Source organism: Xiphophorus hellerii, chromosome 24 (assembly GCF_003331165.1).
Source record: "Xiphophorus hellerii strain 12219 chromosome 24, Xiphophorus_hellerii-4.1, whole genome shotgun sequence".
Classification (NCBI taxonomy): domain Eukaryota; kingdom Metazoa; phylum Chordata; class Actinopteri; order Cyprinodontiformes; family Poeciliidae; genus Xiphophorus; species Xiphophorus hellerii.
In genome coordinates, this window is record NC_045695.1 from 13,083,774 (window position 1) to 13,109,398 (window position 25,625).

The window sequence follows — 25,625 nt, forward strand, 5'->3', positions numbered from 1 at the left end:
GCTGGTTCAGTAAAATCTTTAATCTGAATACAACAGTTTAAATTGACTTAAACATGAAAAATGTCTCCAAAATGATGGACACTCTTGACTCTAATAGACTCCTATTAGAAAACCAACAACATCTATCTAGAACTAGTAAATCTATGGAATTAGAAATTATCTTAACATCTTATTAAAACCTCTTCATGTCTTCAATTTTGCCTCATTCTGGTAAAACTGCAACACTTCAATATGACAATTTTCTCTCTCCATTTCCATTTTATATCAATAAAGGCTGTTAGCCTCACAAAAAGACGCCTTAATGCTTTTGACAGAAACATTAGACTTGCTAGGACAAAATACGATACAACTTAATTTTACAGATTTGCTCTGAAAACAAACTTGAAGATATTTTGTCATAATGTAGCTCTGTAATTGATAAAAACAAAATGTAAAAAATCAGCACTAACATTTTATAGCACAGAGGCTATTATGGCTACTAAGGAAAATAAAAAAAAGCATGCTTAAATGACACATTTAAAGTTTGCAACAGAAAACATGTGGAAGAAAATGCTTTAATTTGGTGAAAGCACAATTAAAATATTCAGCAAACTGTGTCAATACTTAAAACTCGTTTAATCTGATTGAGCTAAAGCTATTTTGCAAAATGTCACTAAATGATTATTTAGAGGAAACCGACTAACAGACCTGCAGCTGTAACTGCACTGTGATTTCCAGTTGTGGAGTATTTTTTTTAAAGTTTTTGGTCATAATGTCACCAAATAGAAAAACAAGTTCCAGGGGTTAGCATGCGTTACAGCAAGGGTCTCTTTTCTGTCAGTTTGTTCCAAAACACTTTCATATATTTAGGTAAAGTTAAGTCAGCTCAACTTTTTCTATTACAAGAAAATTATGTCTGTAATAATTTTACCCAGATTAAAAATAAAAATGAAAAGTTTCCATCTGCATCAACCTCCTGTGCTGAATGAGCCAAATTTGTATCATTGTTTTTGATCGGAGGTGGGGGCCGCACAAAATCAGTCCGATGGCCACAAATGGCCCCAGGACCACACTTTGGACACCCCTACTTTACAGGATGCCTGTCTACCTTTCACTCTTGCAACTTTGGATCAGAAAAAAAGTCCAGATTGATTCCTGGAAAGATTTTAGTATCCCAAACAAAGCCCTGATTAGTTTTATTTTGAAAATCATTGGAGGAAGTGACCCTGTTGCTGTCTTTGTTGACTCCTCAGTGAAGAACGCATCTTTATGCAGAAGACTTAAGAGCTGCAGGTTTGTGTCTTGTTGCTCTCAAAGAACAAATTCAGATTTATTTCAGTCAGTTTTGTAATTTCAATTAGATGCATTTTATTTTCTTCTTGCAGGAAAAGAAAATGGGGAAATTTTTACAGCCGATAACCTGAATCACTGCAAGCAAGGTGAGAAATGTGTTCCTGTTGGAGTCATTTTTATTTCATTTCATTTATTTGTTTATTTCTAAAAACAAAGGAAATAACTAACAAATAGGACAAGAGAACAAAAATAATTAACTTATAAATCAATAATTATCAGAAATGTTTAATTTAAAACATTATGGTATTCATATACTTGTTTAACCTACTGTAACTAATCAGTTATATTAATGTTAGTAATATTATTAATTAGACATAGAGTGTCAGAATAATTACCAACTCCTTTCCAATGTACAACTGTAAATTCCTCAAAATCTGTTATATAACAACAAATAAAATAAAATAAAAACAAGTAAGGGTGATAATGATAGTAAATAATCTGCTAATAAAGGTAAGAAAGGAAAGGTATAAATTGAATATATTTACAAACACAATATTCTTTTTAATCGCTTTGATTAAAAAATGATTCTGCTGTAGTTGTAGTGCAGCCCGAGTTATTTATCTGAGGGTGAAACATAAATATGTTTCTACCAGTGAATGGTGATGCTTTCTTTGTACAGTAGAGTATTTTTTACAGTGTCAGTGGGCAGCGAGGTTCATCAGATGTTCACATGAATGCTGACACGGCGCCTTCGACTTTCCTCCTCTCACTTTCATTCCTTTTCATCGCCTTCCTCTGTCAGAGTCGGCTTTTGTTTCTGCTTTCATCTTCTGCCACTTCTCTCCTCCGCAGAAATAGATTCACGTCGTCATGGAGTCGTTTTTATCAAACGATTAAACATTTAACCTGCCGTTTTCTGGTGTAAAAAGTAACTTTTCTGATTGTTTTGCTTGTCTGCTCTAACAGGATGTCTTGGCCGGCTCTGTACGCTCAGCTACTCGGCACCAACCGGCACTCCACCTCCCTGGGGAAAGTGTGGCTCTCTGTGTTGTTTATTTTCAGAGTCATGGTTCTGGTTGTGGCCGCTGAGAGCGTCTGGGGCGACGAGCAGTCCGATTTCACCTGTAACACACTACAGGTATGTCGTTTGACAAGTTGGAAAGAAACATGACATTATTTATAGACATCAACAGGCTGAATTTATTTAAACTGACTGCATTTTTGACATAAATTACAATGTAAACTATGAGGTTTCAATCATTCTAAAATGGTTTTATATAAATAAAACCTTCAGGTTTGAAGGTTTTATTTATGTAAATAGCTACTAGCAAATGCTCCAAACCTCTATCTCTGCTACTTTACTAGCATAACCACAGGAAATGTCTATATTAATAAAATATTAACATTATTTTCTAAGGTAAACCACTTTGAACTGCTTTGTTGATTAAATTAGCTGTGAAAATAAACCTGACTAAACTTAATTTGTGTTTTTTCTTTCCACTGTTGTCCAGTGCTTGCTTAGAATGACTGGATGAATCCTGTTGTTTTTTTATTTTTATTTTATACATGACAATTGTTTCACTGACTGGCCTGATTTGCTTTTGTTTGATTCAAATTGGACTCTTCGTTGTGGATTGAATCCGGTTGAATTTGAATTTAAAACGGTTATTTTTTTGTAAAGTAAGATGATTTGTTTTTATTATTACTATTATTTTGAACAATAATAAAATTTTCCTGCTCTTATTTGACCGCAACTCCTTTTTTTCTGTTTTTTAAACTTTGAATCTAAACTACTCCAGATCAATTTCTCCTATTCTTAATTCCTAACTCCTCTTTCATACCTACTCACTTTTTTCATTCGGACCGGACTGGACCCAAATGCTTAGTACATTTCCTTACAGAGAATAACTTTACCTTGTTGCTTGTTTATGTGAGTGTAAGATGTCCCCAAATCAGGGCACAAAAAGACCAAAACTGTAAAGAAATGATACAGCAAATGTGCAAACTAACCACCACACAGCAAATACTGACACCTGCTGGCTGTATGATACCATTTAGTTTAATAAATCAAAACTAATCATTAGAAACAAGCCCAATGCCAGCTGTATGGTGATGCTGATTTCCATTTCTGTTACTTTTTTCTCCCAGCCTGGCTGTGAAAACGTCTGTTATGATCAGTTCTTCCCAGTGTCCCATATCCGCCTCTGGAGCCTCCAGCTGGTCTTTGTGTCCACACCAACCCTCTTGGTCTCCATGTATGTGTCCTACCGCAATCACTGCGATAAGAGACGAATCCTTCAGGTGGATGTTCCTCTTTTATTTTGCTTATTCATTGTGAGAAGGCACCTCTGTAAGCTGATGTCATGTTACAGTCAAACATAGTAGTGGTAGTGTGGTGGTTGGGACTGTTTGCTGCTTCTGGACCAACCTGGATTTTCAGACAGATAAATTCTGATCTAGAAAAATCCCAGAGGATTTGGACCGTTAATCTGGATGGGAACGTGGTTCCTTCTGAACCGGAAGTGATCATCTTAGGAGAACGCAGCGCAAAACATCTGAACCATGGTTTCCAGATCAACGAAGAATAAAATATAAAGTATATTAACACTCTTGATCAATGTAGAAGAGAAATATATATCAACAAAACCGTATGAAACAGAGAATGAAAACATGTCAGACGATATGGAGAAGCTGCCTCCATCTCATACTATGACATAGAGCTATGTCTGTCTAGTGAACACAAAGCGTGTTTAGACCATGCAGGAGCTTCATCAACATAATTAATGTTTAAACAGATTTACAAAGGACTTATGAACCTTTCAGGTGAATAACAAGGTTTTGGTTATTGGCAAAGTAAGTACATGTAGGAAAACACACTTAGGCTACATGTCCGTCTTAGCTAGCAGATAAAAGCTACATCAGCTCGGCTAATTTTGCTAACTGTAAACGACACTAAGTGATATTTATGTTAGTAATACACAGAGATGGGTAGAGAAATCAAAAAGGGTGATTGACCAATAATTGTAATGTACTTATATTGTTTATAAGTTAGATAGGAATGAAACAAGAGCTAGTTCTAAGCTTGTAGCTTGTTTATTGTTGTCATAGATAAAGTTCACGGAAGTGTTACGTGATGTCACATGAGAACTGTGTATTGAAATTAGAGAGAATTTGATGAATTTCGTTTGTTTTAAAATCTAAATTATGCACCTAGATCATATTAGTGACCTTGGTATAAATCATGCCAGGGCATTTTAAGTACAATATAAAGGAAGTCATAACCAAATTTGGTTATGCAGTGAACCATCAAGCTCACACCTGACTAACCCAAAGAAATAACTGGAAGTTTTTGTACTGTAGTGACATGGGAAACACTTTCAAATGTATCAATATGTGTCCAAGTTTTATATGATTTTATGCTACTGCATTTTTCACACTCATCTCTTCACGTCTGTGTTAATCTCAGAAGGTATTGTGTGTTTATTTTCCCATGGGCGGCCATTACTGTGCGTCAGAGTTCTGGACGGGCTAGCGTACTCAACAATAAGGGGCAAGAAGAAGAGCTGGAGACTCTAAAAAAGAGGAGACTCCCAATAGCTGGCGCCCTCTGGTGGACATACCTCTGCAGCCTGGTGTTTAAAATGATGTTTGAAGGTGGATTCATGTAAGATGTGGGATTTGACTGTTCCCTCTGTCCATAATCAGACTGGTTTGGTGTGAGAACACACACTGTACATCCTTGTATCGCCAGGTACGCCCTGTACGTTGTGTACGACGGTTTCCAGATGCCACGCCTGGTGCAGTGCGATCAGTGGCCATGCCCCAACCTGGTGGACTGCTTCGTCTCACGGCCCACGGAGAAAACCGTCTTCACCGTTTTCATGGCTACTGCCTCTTCTATCTGCATGGTTCTTAATTTGGCTGAACTTGCATATCTGGTTGCCAAGGCTCTCAACAGGTAGAAGTGTTAATCATACTACCAGGTGATTAATCAGATTTAATAGGTTTGCAGTTTTACATTACCTTTTTGTGTCTTTGATTTTCAGCTAACAACTGACATCTTGCTTTCAATGAAACTTTGAGGGCAGAGGGTGACGAAATCAGCAAGGAGAACAGATTTGTCAAGAGACAGATTTGGGTTTGAACAAACCATCTGCTCCAGAATGAAGGTGCATCACATAGCAAAGACTTTTAAGAACAATTTTAAATGCAGATAAATACATTTCTATGACCCCAGAAATGGTGACGGATGTCAACAATGAATTTTTATGCACACCTTGATGCCATTTGTTTTTATACCATTGTGGAATTTTTGTGGCCCGGCTGAGATATCTGGGTTCCTGATTGGTGGATGGAAAATATTTCAATATGAAGTCAATAATTTATTGATCAGAGAGGATTTCTCTGGGCTTTTATCAGTAGAAAATCCAGATTGAATCAGACATTTTGGACCAAATGCGTTACTTTATGGACTTTCTTTAATATGGAAAACTTGACCTCTTTCTGACCATCGCTCCATTTCTGAGTCTTTCTGGTTTTAAATGTTTGCTCATTAGAAAATCATAAAATTGTTGGTTGAATCACAGCAATAATTTCCACAGCTGTTTGCCAACTTGCTAGGAAAGTTGTTTTATGTATTTTATATTTGAGTCACTGAATACAATCACGGACATTTCAAATATCCATGTTTTTCCTTTACTCTGATTTTGTTTTAATGAGGAAAATCAAAGTCCCTGGTGAACTAATGAATGAAACGTATTCATACCCCTTTAAATTTCTCACTCTGTTTCATTGCAGCCATTTGCTAATCTCAGAAAAGTTCATATTATTTCTCATTAATGTATACTCAGCATCCCCTCTTGACAGAAAACATACAGAATTGTAGAAAGCTTTGTAAATTTATTAAAAACAAGAAAAACTGAAACATCACATGGTCATAAGTATTCAGACCTTTTGCTCAGTAGAAACCCCTTTTTAGCTTGTACAGCCATGAGTCTTCTTGGAAATGATGCAACTAGTTTTTCACAGCTGGATTTGGGGATCCTCTGCCATTCCTCCTTCAGAACCTCTCCAGTTCCATCGGGTCGGATGGTGAATGTTGGTCATAGAGTTGGATGCAGGCATGCATAACAAATCACATTTTATTTGAAATATATTTACATTTTTCAAGAGTACATTGCCAATATACTATTACAGAATTGTACAAATTGTCAATACATTCAAAATTTGCAGACAACATGCTTATGAAAATTAGTACAATGAAACAATAGGTACACTTTAGAGGAAATGTGAGAAATATTTAACCAAGGACAGAGTATTGTTTTAATTTAATATCACAGTATTCCAGTATTATTGCAAACATACTGACATTTCTCCTTCCTAAGAACAGTGAGGATCAGCGGCAGAACATTCCCATTCACTGCACTTTACAGAAACCTACAAAAAAGAACATTTGTATTTTAAAGAGTACAGAAAAATGGCAAAGAAAAAAGTCTGACTTACAATTTTAAGACGTAGCGGACTCGCTATGCATGTAACATCAGAACTGATGATTCAAGTAGCTGCAGCTTCTCTTCTCTGAATGGAGCTACAGCGACATCTGCTGGGTCTTAAAGGAATATTGGGAATTGCAGTATTTTGCACCAATGTTATGTTATTTTTTTCACATTTCTTCTATCGAATGTTGGTTCCTGGGTGTTTAATGAGACAATAAAGTTTTTAATAATGTTCTTTGTGTTTTTTCTATGTAGCTGTTTGTGTACAAATATAGTAACAGCACCTTTATTTTAGTCCTCCATTATGTTTAGGTTTCTGTATTCAGATCAACAAAGAAATAAAGTATAAAATTAAAAACTTTCATCTTTATTTAGTAAAGACGGAAGCATCCTGTTTAGTTGATCTAGATTTTAAAGCTTCTAATTACGGCAGAAATTTATTTTGCGTTATTCAATCTGAAGATGTTTAAATAAAATACATGGGAACATTTTAATTAATCAATACAGTTTTTTTCCTTGAAAGCTTCTTTGTTAAGCTTCTTTAAACTAGAACTGTACTGTTATTATATTTTCCGGTGTTTTATTTTGAAAGACCTCACAGGAAGTGTGTTTATAATTTTTACAGCTTAATCGTAGGTTCTCACTTCTATCTCACTGATTCCCAGTGAGATAAATGAAGACAGATTCTTCTCCTGGGTTCATGTCAATGTTTTCTCTGTCAGTGTGAACTAGAAGCAGCTCCACAGAGATGAAAACAGCCGCAGAGACTCTGAGCGGAGCTAACGATGCTAACGATGCTAACAGGCTCAGGCAGCAGCTTCAGAGGAGCTGTGGCTCCTAAACTGGAGCTTCAGCTCCAACAGAGCTGAATCAAAGCTCTACAACTCTGGTTTAGACGATAAGATGCTGAGCTTCCGGTCTGAAGGTAGGAAAATATTTATGAAAAGTTAAATTATCCTGGAAACAGTCAGAATGATGTTGATGTTTTAGCTGCAGAGCCGCGAACTGAACTATTATTATCAGAGCAGGGCGGGTTTTGCCCTCTAGTGGACACAGACGGTAACTACAGTTACTTGATAAAGTTAGAGCGTTTACAAACCACATTCACTTCCTGTGAGTACTTTCACATTAAGAGCGATATAAAAGAGTTAATTTTCTCAATTAGTTTTCATATTAAATAATAAATTTTACTTTTCTTGTTTCCTCCCTGAAACTTTTATTCAAAAGCAGGAAATTAAACTTTGCTGAGGTTTTGCACCACCACCGTATAATATTGTTATTTCTGTAGACAGTCTTTAAAAACAGATAAAAGTATTTAAATGACATTAACAACAGCAGCATAATATTGTATGTGTAATACATTTATTTACAGATTAATTCAGTTCTACAAAAGACTGCAATTAACTAAGTAATATTAAGTACTAATATTTAAACTTTATTAACTTTTTATATTTAATTTTTCTCTATTAGCCCCTTTCATCCTGCTTGATGCTCCTATCGCAGGTGATTAAATTTTATTTCAAACCCATTTTTATTATTTATATTTTTTCAGGCCTTGAGTCTCAAAATTTCCCACAGTGAATCGTTTTTGGAGGATTTTTATAGAATAAGTTTTATTTTGCATGTACTAACCCTGCAGTGACTCTTATTTAACATTAATGTAAGCTGATTTGATTTGGCCTGATAAAAGTGAAAATGAGATCAAATAAACTGTAATTAATATGAAGAGGAATATCTGTAGTTGCGATAGTTCACCACCAGAGGGCAGTGAGCGCTCATAATCCTCCATCAAACGCCTGTTAAACTGCAGTTTGTTCTGCTGGTTTTCTGCTGAATCCATGAAAAAAGCTGCTCAGCTTCAGATCTGCTTCACTAACAGCAAAACAGAAATACTGAAGCTTTTCCATCTTCACTCTAGTTTTTTCACTCTGTTAAATCTAACTGAACTATTAATGTTTATTCAGATGAATCAAACTTTGGCTCTAGAGGAAAACACAAGTTACGTGACTTCCTGTGAAAATAGAAACTGAAACCAACTTTGGTCTCCTTCAGATCAGCCTCCATTTTGAGCTGCAGGATGGAAATAACTTGCTGACTTGTTACTAGAGGTAAGTGTTGCCGCTCCGGGTCCCTCCGTGTCTCTCGGCTCTCTGGAGCCTTTCTAACCGATGAACCCACCGAGGCTTCCCGGGGCCTCAGTCACCTCGGCCTGGGTCGCTCGGCTCTCATAGGGCCTGGTCCCCGCAGCAGCGCTCTGTTTGCTTTATTGAAGGCCTGATCTAGAAAGGAATTAGATCAAATGAAAAACTTTATTGTGAGACGTTGCTGCTTATAAAGTGATGCTAAGTGAGGTTACATTATGCGACTATAAGGAACAAAAAGAGAAATATTGAACACACTATAAACACACAGCTCAGTTACTGCGCAGTTAACCTGGTGAATGATCAGCTATGATCTACCATGACAGCAGCATCTAAAGCTGATCTGTTTGTGTGGAGCAATAATGAACTTTTCAGATTTAATCTAAATAAACTGAGAACTTAATGTAACTTTTACAGTCCATCAGTTCTTGCTGCAGCGACTCTCTCTGGTGTTTTAACCTAAAAAGCAGAACTAAAACATTGTAAACTAGTTTCTCTGCTTGTTGAAATCAGCAGGAAGTGAATCACATCACTCCGTCCCTCATCAGTCTGGGGTTCAGCAGAAACTGATGTTTCTCTTGTCTGTGGATCAGAACCGGCTTTAAGCCGTCCACAGATTTCCTCTCTTCCTCCTCACTGAGTTTGATCTTTTTCCAGGTTTTCCTCTTGTTGCTCCTTTCAGCAGGAAGAAACTCTTTGTCTCTCAAAGCTCCGCTGGAAAAATGCATCCAGATCCAGACTGACTCTTACCTGAAAGGTTGCTGTGTTTAGCAATCAGTATCTGCAAAATCGGAATCGATCAGCCAGAAAACTGCAGTCGGTTCAACCCTAAAAATAACAAAACTTTTAAATGGAGCAATAATAATAAAATAAATAATTTCACAAACATTTTAGATCAGTTGTAACAAACTAGTTTCTAACTAAAAGAGTTGCATTAATGTGTCTCTTTATTTTGAAGTTCAATCAGATCAATAGACTAAATATGTTTCAGGCCTCGCTGAGTGTTTGGGGGCTTCATCCCCCTATTGAAGCAGCTGTTTACCCATGATTCCTTGCAGTGGGTCCAGCTGGTACCTCAGCTGGATGCTGTGGTCCCTGAAAGCTGCTTTGTGTCTCTTGAGCTGAGAGGAAATCCTGCTGAGCTGCACACAGAGGCTGACATGTTGCTGAGATCCCAGCTGGACCCGGTTCTGTCTGGAGGAGAGCTGTGGACCCGACCTGAGCTGCTGCTCCCTCAGAACCTTCTGCTCACTGACTCCCTCCATACAGAGCTACAATAGAGTCATGATGCGTTCAAGTCCACTGGGAGCTAAATAAGTTCACTAGTTCATAGGAAATGTTCACTCATTCATTCAAATGATTCACTCTGATCCTCTGAACACATGATGGGAACCAGCTTTCTGCTTCACAGGACAGTTACTGGAACCGGATCACTGGACTGACTGGTTCTGGTTTCTCTCTCCAGAAGTCCAGAAGATGGAAGATCAGGACAGAGCAGAACCTCCAGGACCCATCAGTCCATCTATGAGGAGTGACCGGTCCAAAGATGATCCTCCAAACTTCAGTAATGAACCTGGACCATCAGACAGAAAGTAAGAAACCATTTTCTAACTGATTCATGTGAATCTATAGAGATATAAAATAAAAGATATTAACTGGTTGATCTTCAGTGTTTTAATAAACAGTAACTTAATTTTCTTACTTCTTAATTTAAAGTTAGTCATGAAGGATGTTGGTCAGTAAATCAGAGTTTGAATGAAAGTCTGAATGAATCAATGATGAAAATGTTGCATGAAAACAAAAACAACCAACAATGTGAGGAGCAACGACTCAGATTGTCTCTAAACCCAGTGAAGCACTGGAGCTTCCAGACTGGGAACACTGGTATCAGTCATGATACCAGATATGATACAATGAAGAACTTCAAACCAGAGATCATCAATGATCTCAGGTTCTGTTCTGACCCAGTTCTGGTCTCTAGTTTGTGGTGGACCTTCATGAACATGTTCAGCTCCAGCCTGTTGATAGTGAAATATTTCACTGATGAAGAAATGTCTTTACAGGAGCTGTGAGTGTGAAGAAAGACCCAGAACAGGAGCTGAACGGCCGACAGCCAATCAGAGCAGCTGTTCTCCAGGTGAGACTGAACTCCTCCAATCAGAGCCTCCTGTCGTCTCTGATTTAACTCGTAAAGTTCTTTCGCTAACCGCTGATCAGCCAGATATTGAGTCCTTAGTTGTGCATGTTGGAGCCAACGATGTGGCAAAGCAGAAATCTGAGATTCTGAAAAAGGACTTTAATATTCTACTGAACACTATGGGAAAGTTAAAAATGAAGTTATTTCTCAGTGGTCCAATTCCATCACCTCAATGGGGAGACGAAAAACACTCCAGGCTGGACATGATAAACAAATGGCTGATTAAAAGCTGCTCTGCCAGCTCAGTGACCTTCATCGATAACCTCTGGATCTATTGGCAGCGCTTTCACCTCTTTGGAAGAAGCGGACGCAATCTTAATAAACATGGGATAAAGTTGCTCACTGCAAATCTTTTTCACTTTATCAACAAGGACAGCAACGTGATCATCGCTTCAGAAGAACAGGCTCAAGGATTTCTGACTAGGAAGGAACCGTCGGCTTATCAGGCAAAAACAGCTGATATAACATCGACTGGAGACGGAGCGACTGGTTCCCGTCCTCCTTCTCCCCTCCCTCTCTGCTCACCCTCTCATTCACAGGATTCACAAGATACACATGGAGAAATGTCTTCTGGACCGGAGTTTCTTAAATTTACAGATGGAATGAATCAACAGGTTGTACTTGGGACGTCTCTTCTTAGCGCTCACGTAGCAGACCTCACTTCATTTAAGCCACCTGACTCTAACGTCCCAGAGGATCCATCACTCTGCGTTTCTGAGGTCTGAGGCCGGGGTCCAGACTTTATCTTTACACCCCTCTTGCTCCAGAATGTGTCTGGCCCCTCGGCACTGCAGAACAGGACATTACCTGTCCGGATCACTACAAGAAAATCTACAAGAAACAGAAACATAAAATACAGCTGTTTTAATTCAAACATCAGAATGTTCCCCTGCCTAAAGGAACTTCAGACTGAAGATTTCTTGGCCTCCAAGTCACTTAAACTAGCTCTTTTAAATACCAGATCTCTCTGTGCTAAGGCTCTATTAATTAATGATTTCATCACTGAGCATAATATCGATGTCATGTTTCTGACAGAAACATGGTTGAATGATAATAATGAATCGATCGTACTAATTGAATCTGCGCCTCCTAACTACAATTTCTTCAGTGAGAATAGAAAACACAAAAAAGGAGGAGGCGTGGCTTCAATATTTAAGAATACCATAAATTAAAATCTCTTTGGGTCACTTCACCTCTTTTGAGTATCTTGGAATTGAGGTTAAAGGCCGCAAACGAACTTTGACTGTAACTCTATACAAAACTCCAACTTTTGTGGAAAATTTCTTTACTGACTTGAATGAACTTCTATCTCTTATATGTATTGATTATGATTGTTTAATAATTGTCGGTGATTTCAACATTCATGTTGACAACCCCCAAGACAGAGGGGCAAAAAAGCTCGCTAATATTTTAGAGACTTTTGGTCTAACACAACATGTCAAACAAGCAACACACACTCAAGGACACACATTGGACCTGGATATCAGTAAGGGTGTGAATATTTCCAGTGTCTCTGTAACTGATGTCGCCTTGTCGGATCACTTCGCTGTTATCTTTGAAAGTTCTTTATCTTTTAACCCACTTGGACAAACAGCAACCATCACAAAACGTTCTCTCACTGACAACACAGCAGAAACTTTTAATCAAATCTACTCTTCTTCCTCACCCTTAAGCTGTAATGACGTAGATAAGTTGGTAAATGATTTTCAGTCTAAAGTCTCAGATATTATTGATTCCATTGCCCCAATTAAAATGAAGGTTGTGTCTGGTAGGAAGAAATCTGCATGGAGAAATGCACAAACAGTTAGATCTGCAAGACAACTCTGCCGCAGGGCAGAACGAAAATGGCGTAAAACTCAACTCCATGTTCATTGTGACATCTATAAAGAAAGACTACGTAACTATCATTTAACACTAAAACATGCAAGAGAGGCTTTCTTTGCAGATGTCATAAACAAAAACATTAACAATGCTCGAGCTTTATTTGCAACAGTTGACAGAATCACAAACCCTCCTGCGACGTTACCGCCTGAATTCCAATGTATTGCCGCCTGCAACCAGTTTTCCAGCTTCTTTTCAGAGAAAATTCAAAAAATCAGAGCATTAATCTGTACATCCACTATAAAGTCAGTACCAATGCTGAGCCCAAACAAAACAAATACAGGAAAAATGACCCAATTTCAACTACTTAATTATAAAACCCTACTGGAAATTATAAGTCAACTAAGCTCCAGTTCCTGCTGTCTGGATGTTTTACCCTCACATTTCTTTAAGAAAGTCCTGCCTGTTATTGCTGCTGATCTGATCCAAATAGTAAACTCATCGCTCTCATCAGGCGTTTTCCCCCAGGCTCTGAAAACAGCAGTAATCAAACCACTTATAAAAAAGAACAATCTGGACAAATCACTAATGCAGAATTACAGGCCGACCTTTGACCTCCCATTCATCAGCAAAGTTATTGAAAAAGCTGTGTGTAAACAATTAACTAGCTTCTTAACTATAACCAACCTCTTTGACTCCTTCCAGTCTGGCTTTCATGCTCACCACAGCACAGAGACCGCCCTCGTAAAAGTGTTCAATGACATCCATATAAATACGGACTGTGGCAGAACCACAGTGCTGGTTCTGTTGGACCTCAGTGCAGCTTTTGACACTGTTGACCATGATATATTACTGAATCGACTGGAGAGTTGGGTCGGACTCTCCGGTCCAGTGCTTAACTGGTTTGAATCCTACATAAAGAACAGGGATTTCTTTGTTTCAATTGAAAACTTTTCATCAAAGAGGTCAAAGGTCACATGTGGGGTACCCCAAGGTTCAATCCTAGGACCCCTTTTATTCAATATTTATATGCTCCCACTAGCTCAGGTTATAACAGGAAATAATATTAGCTACCACAACTATGCAGATGACACACAGCTCTACATTACGATGTCACCAGGTGACTCAGAGCCCATCCAATCACTGAACAGATGCTTAGAACAGATAAATGTGTGGATGTGCCAAAACTTTCTCCAGCTGAACAGAAACAAAACTGAAGTTATTATTTTTGGACCTAAAGAGGAACGATCTAGAGTTATAGATGTAGAGTTATAGATCTAGAGTCAATGCACAGCTTCAGTTATTACAACTGAAAACCAGCGATCAGGCCCGAAACCTGGGAGTAGTGATGGACTCTGACCTGAACCTCCAGAGCCACATAAAGACAGTTACAAAGTCGGCCTTCTATCACCTGAAGAACATTTCCAGGATTAAAGGACTAATGTCTCAGCCAGATCTAGAGAAACTCGTCCATGCGTTCATCTTCAGTCGTATTGATTATTGCAACAGCGTCTTCACAGGTCTGTCCAACAAATTAATCAAACAGCTGCAGCTGATCCAGAATGCTGCTGCTGGCGTTCTCACTAAAACCAGGAAGATAGAGCACATAACACCAGTTTTAAAGTCCCTACACTGGCTCCCTGTAGCTCAAAGAATAGACTTTAAAATCCTGTTGTTAGTTTATAAATCACTGAACGGCTTAGCACCACAATACATTAAAGATCTGCTTTTATTGTATCAACCTTCCAGACCTCTCAGGTCTTCCGGTTCTGGTCTGCTCTGCATCCCCAGAACCAGAACCAAACGAGGAGAAGCAGCTTTCAGCATCTATGCACCACGAATTTGGAACAAACTTCCAGAAAACTGTAAAACAGCTGAAACACTGACTTCTTTTAAATCTCAACTGAAAACCCACCTGTTTAGAATTGTATTTGAAATGTAATCAATTGCAAATTTATTGATGTAACTTGACTTAATGATTGATTCTATATTGCATTGTGATTCTGTGTTTGTAATGATGTAAAGCACTTTGAAATGCCTTGCTGCTGAAATGTGCTATACAAATAAAATTTGATTGATTGATTGATTGATTGATTGATTGGACCAGATCCACGTCTTTAGTTGAGATTTGGAAATTTAAGGTTTAAAAGTCTTTTAGTGATCAATTATTTCAGCTGGTGTAACTGGAACTCATGTGCTGGTGATGATAAAGAAAGGAGAAAAAAAGTGATGAAAATGTTTGTTAATCAGTCAATATTTTCATCACAATATTCACCAATAATATTGAGAGTTAACAGCTCCTTGATGACCTTCTATCAGATCGCGTCTTTAAACATTCAGAGATAGAAGGTAAACTTGAGAAGAACCAAACCAGAGCAGACAAGGACTGCAACAAAATAGATGCTGTGATGAAGAAGAACAGAGAGCCTGCAGATTGATGGTCAAACATCTTCAGCACATGGATGAATTGAAGGTTTCAATTAATTTCCGTTTTTGGGATTGTTTTTTCTTATATTGTGCCTCCATATCTGGCTTGTCTTTATTTATTATCGTAGCTGCTTCAGGTTTGCTTTTGTTACATTGTGCAGCCGTGTTTCCTGGCCTATTCGCTCGTCGGTTTACGGGTCAAGAGTGGCGATTTCAGCTCGACCTGACCGAGTCCTGTGAGCGTGAGATGCTGGGTGTCTGGGGTCACTCTGGAGGCTATATGTGCAGCAGCCTCTTGGTCATCCCCAAATACCTTTGCTGGGTTTTGCAGGGTTAACTGGGCCACCTTTCACCTGGGATCCTATCCCAGCGCTCATCATCATCCCAGTGAGGTGGGCATGTTTTCGGGGTTGTTTCTTTTCTGTGTGTGATTTCTCAGGACTCTGTCGGTAATCGTCATCCAGTGCTTTAATCACCGCCTCTGGCGGTCAGTAGGGATGAAATAGAACAAAAGTTTAGACTGTAACTACGGTTCTATGAATCCCGGATGACCGCCAGAGCGCTCGGTCCCTCAGAATCATCGTGTTTCACGAGAAGATTAATGGACTGAGCTGTCATTGTCACGTGACTATATAGACTTACTGTTGTCACCGGGGGTCACATGTGACCATGTTGGTATAAGATTCCCGACCTGTGCAAGAGAGATCATTCAGTGCTTTAAGCACCGCCTCTGGCGGTCATCTGGGATTCATCGAACCGTAGTTACAGTCGTGACTTTTGTTATTCTTACCATGCAGAGTTTTTATAAAATTTGGGCTTTTTATTTATTGATTTACTTTTTTCTCATCCATTAAAGCTGATGCACAAATTGTCTCTGAGAATATCAAAAAATTATTGTTTTCCTTATGTTCAGCTGAAGTGTCTCCTCTCCTGTCTTTGTCTCTTTCTTCAGATTTTGATATTCGGTGTCAGAGTGACCATAAAGCGTCTCTGAAGAAGAAGTTCCAGAGTCTCTCTGAAGGCGTCGCTGAACCTGGAAATCAAACCGTTCTGAACCAGATCTACACAGAGCTCCACATCACAGAGGGGTTAACTAGAGAGGTCAACCAGGAACATGAGGTCAGACACATTGAAACAGCATCCAGGAAACAAGAAACAATCAGAAGAGAAGACATCTTTAAAGTCCCACCTGGAAGAGATCAACCAATCAGAACAGTGATGACCATGGGAGTGGCTGGCATTGGGAAAACACTGTTAACACAGAAGTTCACTCTGGACTGGGCTGAAGGCAAAACCAACCAGAACATTGATTTCATATTTCCATTCACTTTCAGAGAGCTGAATATGTTGAAAGAAGAAAAGTTCAGCTTATTAGGACTGATTCATAAATTATTTTCTAAAACCAAAGAAATCAGCAGCTTTGAAACGTTCCAGGTTCTGTTCATCTTTGATGGTCTGGATGAAAGTCGATTTACTCTGGATTTCAAGAACAATCCGATCCTGACTGATGTTACAGAGTCCAGCTCAGTGGATGTTCTGGTGACAAACCTCATCAGGAGGAAACTGCTTCCCTCTGCTCTCCTCTGGATAACCACACGACCTGCAGCAGCCAATCAGATCCCTGCTGAGTGTGTCGGCATGGCAACAGAGGTCAGAGGGTTCACTGACCCCCAGAAGGAGGAGTACTTCAGGAAGAGATTCAGAGATGATGAAGAGAAGGCCAGCAGGATCATCTCCCACATCCAGAAATCAAAAAGTCTCCACATCATGTGTCACATCCCAGTTTTCTGCTGGATCACTGCTAAAGTTCTGGAGGATGTGATGATGACCAGAGAGGGAGAAAAACTGCCAAAGACTCTGACTGAGATGTACATAGCATTCCTGAAGGTTAACTTCGCAATCAAGAAGGAAAAGTATGATGGAGGAAAAAAGACAAGATCAATCTGGAGTCCAGAGAACAAGAAGCTGATTGAGTCTCTAGGAAAACTGGCTTTTGAGCAGCTGCTGGACGGAAACCTGGTCTTCTATGACGAAGAGCTCAAAAAGTGCGGCATCAACATCAAAGATGCTGCGTTGTTCTCAGGAGTGTTCACTGAAATGTTTAAAAGAGAGAGAGGGACGTGCGACATCTCCGTCTACTCCTTTGTTCATCTGAGCATCCAGGAGTTTCTGGCTGCAGTCTACATGCTCCACTGTTTCACCAGCAGGAAGTCAGAGGTGATCAAGACGTTTCTGGGAGAAAAATACAGAGAAACATCTCTAGATGAGATCATGAAGAAAGTCATGCAGAAATCCCTCAGCAGTGAAAATGGCCACCTGGACCTGTTTGTCCGCTTCCTTCATGGTCTCATTGTGGAGTCCAACCAGAGACTCTTAGAAGATCTGCTGGGTCAGACAGAGAACAGTCCAGAAACCATCCAGAGAATCATCACCAACCTGAAGAAGATGAACACTGATAGAATCTCTCCTGACAGAAGCATCAACATCTTCTACTGTCTGGTGGAGATGAACGACGTCTCATTTTATCAGGAGATCCAACGGCTGCTGGATTCAGGGAAGCAGCTCTCAGTGACTGACTGTTCAGCTCTGGCCTTCATGCTGCAGATGTCAGAGGTTCTGGTTGAGTTGGACCTGGAGAAGTACAACACATCACATTATGGACGACTGAGACTGGTTCCAGCTGTGAGGAACTGCAGAAAGGCTCGGTGAGTCCAGATGTTTTCATTGTGTGAATGCTGATTCAGCTCTATTGTCCTCCTGTTTCTTCTTCTTCTTCGTCTTCAAGTTGCTTCTGGATGTTTTTGGTCTTTAACTTCTTCCTTCATCCTCTGGACTATTTCAGCCATTCAACCATCTAAACATTCAGCTCATCCAGGACAGCTGCAGCTTCTGGTTTTAGACATTTTGATCATTTTAAAAATCCATCCATCCATCCATCCATCCATCCATCCATCCATCCATCCATCCATCCATCCATCCATCCATCCATCTTCTTCCGCTTATCCGAGGTCGGGTCGCGGGGGTTGCAGCTTCAGAAGGGAGACCAAGACTTCCCTCTCCCCGGCCACTTCTTCTAGCTCTTCTGGGGGAATCCCGAGGCGTTCCCAGGCCAGCCGAGAGACATAGTCCCTCCAGCGTGTCCTGGGTCTTCCCCGGGGCCTCCTCCCGGTGGGACGTACCCGGAACACCTCACCAGGGAGGCGTCCAGGAGGCATCCTGGCCAGATGCCCGAGCCACCTCAACTGGCTCCTCTCGATGTGAAGGAGCAGCGGCTCTACTCTGAGTCCCTCCCGGATGACTGAGCTTCTCACCCTATCTCTAAGGGAGAGCCCAGCCACCCTACGGAGAAAACCCATTTCGGCCGCTTGTATCCGCGATCTCGTTCTTTCGGTCATGACCCAAAGCTCATGACCATAGATGAGGGTGGGAACGTAGATCGACCGGTAAATCGAGAGCTTCGCTTTTTGGCTCAGCTCTCTCTTCACCACGACGGACCGGTACAGCGCCTGCTTGACGGCAGACGCTGCGCCAATCCGCCTGTCGATCTCCCGCTCCCTTCTTCCCCCATTCGTGAACAAGATCCCGAGATACTTGAACTCTTCCACCTGGGGCAGGACACCCCCCTTGACCCGGAGAAGGCACTCTACCCTTTTCCGGCTCAAGACCATGGCCTTGGATTTGGAGGCACTGATCCCCATCCCGGCCACTTCACACTTGGCTGCGAACCGCTCTAGCGAGAGCTGCAGATCATGACCTGATGAGGCCAGTAGGACCACATCATCTGCAAAAAGCAGAGACGAGATCCTAAGGCCACCAAATCAGATCCCCTCAACACCTTGGCTGCGCCTAGAAATTCTGTCCATGAAAGTAATGAACAGAATCGGTGACAAAGGGCAGCCCTGGCGGAGTTCAACTCTCACCGGAAACGAGCCCGGCTTACTGCCGGCAATGCGGACCAGACTCTGACACCGGTCATACAGGGACCTGACAGCCCGTATCAAAGGGCCCGGTACCCCATACTCCCGGAGAACCCCCCACAGGGCTCCCCAAGGGTCACGGTCGAACGCCTTCTCCAAGTCCACAAAACACATGTAGACTGGTTGGGCGAACTCCCATGCACCCTCCAGGCCCCTGCCGAGGGTGTAGAGCTGGTCCAGTGTTCCACGACCAGGACAAAAACCCCACTGCTCTTCCTGAATCCGAGATTCGACTATCCGACGGACCCTCCTCTCCAGGACCCCTGAATAGACCTTGCCAGGGAGGCTTAAGAGTGTGACCCCTCTATAATTGGAGCAGACCCTCCTGTCCCCCTTTTTGAACAGGGGGACCACCACCCCTGCCAATCCAGGGGAACTGCCCCTGATGTCCATGCAATATTGCAGAGTCGTGTCAGCCAACACAACCCTACAACATCCAGAGCCTTAAGGAACTCCGGGCGGATCTCATCCACCCCCGGAGCCTTGCCACCGAGGAGCTTCTCAACCACCTCGGCGACCTCGTCCCCAGAGATTGGAGAGCCCAACCCAGAGTCCCCAGGCTCAACTTCTTCAATAGAAGGCATGTTGGTGGGATTGAGGAGGTCTTCGAAGTACTCTGCCCACCGGCCCACAACGTCCCGAGTAGAGGTCAGCAGCACACCATCCCCACTATAAACAGTGTTGGTGCCGTACTGCTTCCCTCCCCTGAGACGCCGGATGGTGGACCAGAATCGGTTCGAAGCCGTACGGAAGTCTTTCTCCATGGCCTCTCCAAACTCCTCCCACACCCGAGTTTTTGCCTCAGCAACCACCCGAGCCACATGCCGCTTCGCCTGCCGGTACCCATCAGCTGCTTCCGGAGTCCCACAGGCCAAAAAGGCCTGGTAGGACTCTTTCTTCAGCCTGACGGCATCCCTCACCGAAGGTGTCCACCAACGGGTTTGAGGGTTGGCGCCGCGACAGGCACCGACAACCTTGCGGCCACAGCTCCGACCAGCCGCCTCGACAATGGAGGCACGGAACACGGTCCACTCAGACTCCATGTCCCCCACCTCCCCCGGGACGTGTTCGAAGTTTTGCCGGAGATGGGAGTTAAAGCTCCGTCTCACAGGGGATTCCGCCAGACGTTCCCAGCAGACCCTCACAACACGTTTGGGCCTGCCAGGTCTGACCGGCTTCCTCCCCCACCACCGGAGCTAACTCACCACCAGGTAGTGGTCAGTGGACAGCTCCGCACCTCTCTTCACCCGAGTGTCCAAGACATACGGCCGCAGATCCGATGAAACGATGACAAAGTCGATCATCGAACTGCGGCCTAGGGTGTCTTGGTGCCAAGTGCACATATGAACACCCTTATGCCTGAACATGGTGTTCGATATGGACAATCCATGACGAGCACAGAAGTCCAACAACAGAACACCATTCGAGTTCAGATCGGGGGGGCCATTCCTCCCAACCACGCCCCTCCAGGTCTCACTGTCATTGCCCACGTGAGCGTTGAAGTCCCCCAGCAGAACAAGGGAGTCCCCAGGAGGAGCACTCTCCAGTACCCCCTCTAAGGACTCCAAAAAGGGTGGGTAATCTGAACTGTCGTTCGGCCCGTAAGCACAAACTACAGTCAGGACCCGTCCCCCCACCCGTAGGCGGAGGGAGGCTACCCTCTCGTTCACCGGGGTAAACCCCAACGTACAGGCGCCGAGATGGGGAACAACAAATATGCCCACTCCTGCCCGACGCCTCTCACCTTGGGCAACTCCAGAGTGGAAGTATGTCCAGCCCCTCTCAAGGAGGGTGGTTCCAGAACCAGAGCCATGCGTCGAGGTGAGACCCACTATTTCTAGCCGGAACCTCTCGACCTCACACACCAGAGAGGTGACATTCCACGTCCCAAGAGCCAGCTTCTGCAACCGAGGATCGGACCGCCAGGGTCCCCTCCCTCTGCCGCCACCCATCCCACACTGCACCCGACCCCTTTGGCCCCTCTCACAGGTGGTGGGCCCATGGGAGGGGGGACCCATGTTTCCTCTTCGGGCTGAGCCCGGCATGGCTCCATGGGTAAAAGCCCGGCCACCAGACGCTCGCCATTGTGCCCCCCCTCCAGGCCTGGCTCCAGAGTGGGGCCCTGGTGACCCGCGGCAGGGCGAGGGAACGCCAAGTCCAATGTTTTTATCCGTCATTGGGGTCTTCGGGCTGCGCTTTGTCTGGTCCCTCACCTAGGACCTGTCCGCCTTGGGTGACCCTATCAGGGGCATGAAGCCCCAGACAACATAGCTTCTAGGATCATTGGGGCACTCAAACCCCTCCACCACGATAAGGTGGCAGCCCAAGGAGAGGCATTTTAAAAAATATTTATCTTTTTGTCAGTTTTCATGTTTAAATGAATAGAAAACCCTGAACTCTAGAAAAAAATCTATTTTGTCTGAAAGATCCAATCAGCCAGAGAGACTTTTACACTTTAAACTCCTCTTCACTCATTGAGCCGCTACTCCTTTTAGGATCTTTGTCTTTTTAAAAAAATAAAATCACTGTTTAGGTTTGATGGACACTTCAAAATAACCCCAATAATTGCTGCTGTTGTCATGGAAACCAGTTAGAAACTTAGTGAACCAACTTTTCCTCCTCCCACTAGTTTCCTCTGAGTTTGTAAATGAGAGCAAAATGTGGTGATTGTTGTCTGGCTCCAGAAAAAGTCCTAGATTCTGTCAGATCCTCCCAAAGCTCTGAGAACTCTGCTTCCAGAGCTGGAACCATTTTCCTCATCAACTCTTCATCTGCAGCTTTTGTTGAAGCTGTTAGCCATGAAGACCTGGAGAGACATGAGCTTCAACTCTTTAGACATCCCAGCCTCTTCTAGTTACTGGAGAACTTTCACTGCTTCACCATGAAAAATGCTGCTGGACCCAAACGCTCTGTTTTGGTCTTCAGCTCTTTAAGAGTTTAGCAACAATTTCTTCTAACATCCAAACCTTTGTTCCTCTGAGCCACACGGTCTAGTCCAAGTCCGAGCTGTGAGCAGTTCCTCCTCCTCTCCATCATCTCCAGTAGTTTCCTTCATCAGCTCAGTCAGCCTCTTCATCAGCTGCTTCAGCTCCTTTGAGGCTCTGATGCTGCAGCTCCATCAGATGCTGCAGAGAAAACTGAACTTTCCTTCACAGATGATAGAAGATCTTCAACATCTGACTGCAGCTGAAGGTCTGAGGACATGAAGCCTGGACCAGAACCAGAACCAGAACCTGGACTTTAACCAGGAACTGCACAGATTCTCTGTGGGGTCAAACTCAGTAAATTGAAGATCAGATGTTGATCAGATGATGACATCACTGTTATATTTTAGTCTGTTTATGATCCAGATTGATTTCATTAGAACTGAATTTATTTCTTCTCTAATCACAGACTTGGTGGCTGTTGGCTCCGAAAGGATGAATGTGAAATTTTGGCCTCGGCTCTGAAGTCCAACCCAGATCTGACTGAACTGGAAATAAGTTGGATCAACATAGATGGAGGTGGAGACTCTGATCTGAAGCCTCTGGTTGAGATCCTGGAGAGTTCAGTCAGTAAAGTGAAGATTCTGAGGTTTGTTTTCTTTATTTATACAATAAAATCATTCATTTATACTTTAAACATTAGTTTAATTAATGCTTTTATTCTAATATATTTTATTTTAAAACCTGTTTAAATGTCAGAATAAAATCTCTAAAACTTTTTACCTTATATATTATTTTTTTCTTATTTCAGACTTTGAGATTATTGAACTTTGTTTTTCAGTTTTTCACTTTAAAATGTTCTTGATGAACAAAATGAGTAAAATAATTCAAATGATGTAAATGAATGATGGAGATGTTTCAGTTTGGTTTGGTAAAGATTCAGATTGTTTTATTTCTCATTTCTGATTCTCATCTTTACATCCAGAATGAAATGTTGTTCCTCCAGAGTCGAGCCACAAACACTGACAAGTTCAAATCATCATTAATGACCAAATCTAAGAAATGACTGATTGTAGAAAAGCAAATCTAGATGAAATGAATGAAAGTGAGGTTTGCAGCAGCAGCAGGTTCCTCAGCTTTGTCCTGAAGCTGTGGTTCTGTTGGGCCGGGTCAGAGAGGAACCGTCCTCTTCAGTCTGACAGCTGTCAGTCGGTTGGAGCCTCGTCTCTGTGATGATGCTTCATCAGGTCACGTCTCCTTAGGAAATAATGGCCTCCATTGGCTTTCAGCAGCTTTAATAAGAACCCAAGGCCATTAATGAAGAAACTGAGTGGTTCTGATCCAGTTACCAAGTCGGGTCTCCAGCTGATGATCAGGAACCAGCAGAAATAGCTCAACTCATCCAGGCTGATAGAAAACTTTGAGTTTCTTTATTGATCAAATGTTCTGGTTCTGCTGGTTTGGACTCTTTAAACCAGTTTGACTGGATCAGATGTTAGAATCAGTTCATCATGTTTCTTTTACATTCAGGGAAATTAATTTTCTACATTTTTATTATTTATTTGTTCATGTTTCAGTTTTAACCTGCATCCTGTTGGCTTCAGCTCACATCTTTTATTCTTTATTCAGATTGTGGGGCTGCAGTTTGTCAGAGACCAGCTGGACTTCTCTGTTCTCAGCTCTGAAGTCCAAACCGACCCATCTGACAAAACTGGACCTGAGCAGAACCAACCTGAAAGATTCTGGAGTGAAGGAGCTCTGTGGTTTTCTACAGACTGAAGGCTGCAGACTGGAGACATTGAAGTATTTTAATTATATAATTATTGATATTTCTGTGAATAATTATATATAATTGATCATAAATCAAATTAATTTCTTCTGTTCTAATAAATATTTTCTGAGTTTGTTCCTGGACTTGGATCCAGAGTTTAATTTAGTCCCTCTGTGTAACTGAGTTGGACCTGCTGATCTGAGGTCAGAACAGGACAGCATTCGGACCCCCAGTGTGTAGAAATCCCCCTCATGTGAAGCAGGTCAAAGGTCATTCAACCCAGTCTAGAAAATGAATTCCTGGAATCTGACAGGATCAAATCAATAATCAATGATTGATGCTTCAACACTTTGATCAGAACCTGGAATGATTTTACTGACTGAAATCCTCCAACACAACATGACCCAGTACCAGGTTCTTGTTCTGGTTCTGAAGTCAGCAGGTCTTTATTGAAGCAGCAGCTTGTTGGCATTAATATTGATGAGAATCTTTAACTGGTTCTGTTGGACTGGTTAACCTGCATCCTGTTGGCTTCAGCTCACATCTTTTATTCTTTATTCAGATTGTTTGACTGCAGTTTGTCAAAGATCAGCTGTGATTATTTGGCCTCAGCTCTGAAGTCCAACCCGACCCGTCTGACAGAACTGGACCTGAGAGAAAACAACCTGAAGGATTCAGATGTTCAGCAGCTGAAGAATCTTGTAAAGACTGTAAAGTAAGTAAATGTTTGTAGTGAGTCCAGCTGCTGTCAGCATATTGAACTAAACCCAGTTAGCATCAAAGCAAAGATCCAGTGTTCCCAGTAAAGCTGCAGCTTCTCAGTGGGAGGAGAATGGTTCAGGCTTCCTGATTGGACACAGAGACAGCAATCAGGCAATCAGAGGAGCAGCAGCTTGCTGTGTTCCTGCGTTTGTGTTGGTGTGAAGATGAGTGTTGTTGCTGTGTCCATGTCTCCAGGAAGTCCAGCTGGACTCCAGCGTCCAGCCGTCCAACATGTCTAGAGACAGTGGTCCTCATCCATCAAACTGTGGCAGCAGCAGATCTGATCTCAGATCTGTTTGTTCTCTCAGTTCAACAGGAAACAACTGATCAGGTTCATCTTGGTCACAGCTCTGAGATCAGTCTGACTGCAGCCTGGAAACCATCTAGTGGATGTGCTGCGTCACTGACTGCTGCTGGAGAGAGGCTGGAAACACTCACTGATCTGCTCTCTCCTTCCTTCTTCTCTCTGCAGGTTCTGATCTCTGTGAAGTAGAAAATGGTCTCAGTGTCCTGCTGATCCTCAGAGGTTGAAGCTGCAGCAGTTTGAGTCTAAAGAGACTCTGACTGGATCATGATGATGACCTCTGACCTCCAAGGTTTTCCTCCCGTTTATTTTCTCATGTCTGTCATTTAGTGTCTGATATTGTTTGTCTCTTTGGATCAATAAAGATCCAATTCAAACTGGGCTCCATTTAGAGGCTTCATGGAGTTTTGATCTGAACTGGATTCAACTGGAAAGTTGATCTTTTTTCTCTCTGATTCATTTTCATCCTGGAACCAGAAATGGTCTGAGAATGGAAACATGGGAATCATTTTCAGTTCAGCTTTGAAGCCATGA

General features: G+C 42.0%; 1 protein-coding gene and 2 long non-coding RNA genes across 4 annotated transcripts; all 3 read left to right on the top strand.

The window, feature by feature from the left end:
- Positions 1-1,263: 1,263 nt before the first annotated feature.
- LOC116715930 (gap junction beta-6 protein-like) lies at positions 1,264-5,680 on the top strand. Of its 2 annotated transcripts, XM_032556696.1 has the most exons (6): positions 1,266-1,418; positions 2,239-2,410; positions 3,421-3,573; positions 4,788-4,936; positions 5,024-5,230; positions 5,319-5,680. In XM_032556696.1, exons 2-6 carry the CDS (start codon positions 2,240-2,242, stop codon positions 5,320-5,322), a joined length of 684 nt encoding a protein of 227 aa, XP_032412587.1. In that variant the 5' UTR covers positions 1,266-1,418; position 2,239; the 3' UTR covers positions 5,323-5,680. The 2 variants fall into 2 exon arrangements, with proteins under 2 accessions (XP_032412588.1, XP_032412587.1); XM_032556697.1 differs by lacking the exon at positions 5,319-5,680 and having other exon boundaries at positions 1,264-1,418; positions 5,024-5,234.
- A 1,719-nt stretch (positions 5,681-7,399) lies between these two features.
- On the top strand, positions 7,400-11,039 carry LOC116715967 (uncharacterized). The gene is made up of 4 exons (XR_004338302.1): positions 7,400-7,692; positions 8,820-8,875; positions 10,377-10,500; positions 10,972-11,039. It is a non-coding gene; the product is annotated as an uncharacterized LOC116715967 (long non-coding RNA).
- A 6,970-nt stretch (positions 11,040-18,009) lies between these two features.
- On the top strand, positions 18,010-24,629 carry LOC116715960 (uncharacterized). The gene is made up of 4 exons (XR_004338295.1): positions 18,010-18,058; positions 22,724-22,903; positions 23,884-24,057; positions 24,588-24,629. It is a non-coding gene; the product is annotated as an uncharacterized LOC116715960 (long non-coding RNA).
- Positions 24,630-25,625: the final 996 nt, after the last annotated feature.

Bases quoted from the DNA above. Each gene is read 5' to 3' on its own strand.
- LOC116715930 (XM_032556697.1), top strand. From the start codon at position 2,240: ATGTCTTGGCCGGCTCTGTACGCTCAGCTACTCGGCACCAACCGGCAC. The intron at 2,411-3,420 runs GTATGTCGTTTG...TTTTTCTCCCAG, and splicing joins TCACCTGTAACACACTACAG to CCTGGCTGTGAAAACGTCTG. The intron at 3,574-4,787 runs GTGGATGTTCCT...ACTGTGCGTCAG, and splicing joins ATAAGAGACGAATCCTTCAG to AGTTCTGGACGGGCTAGCGT.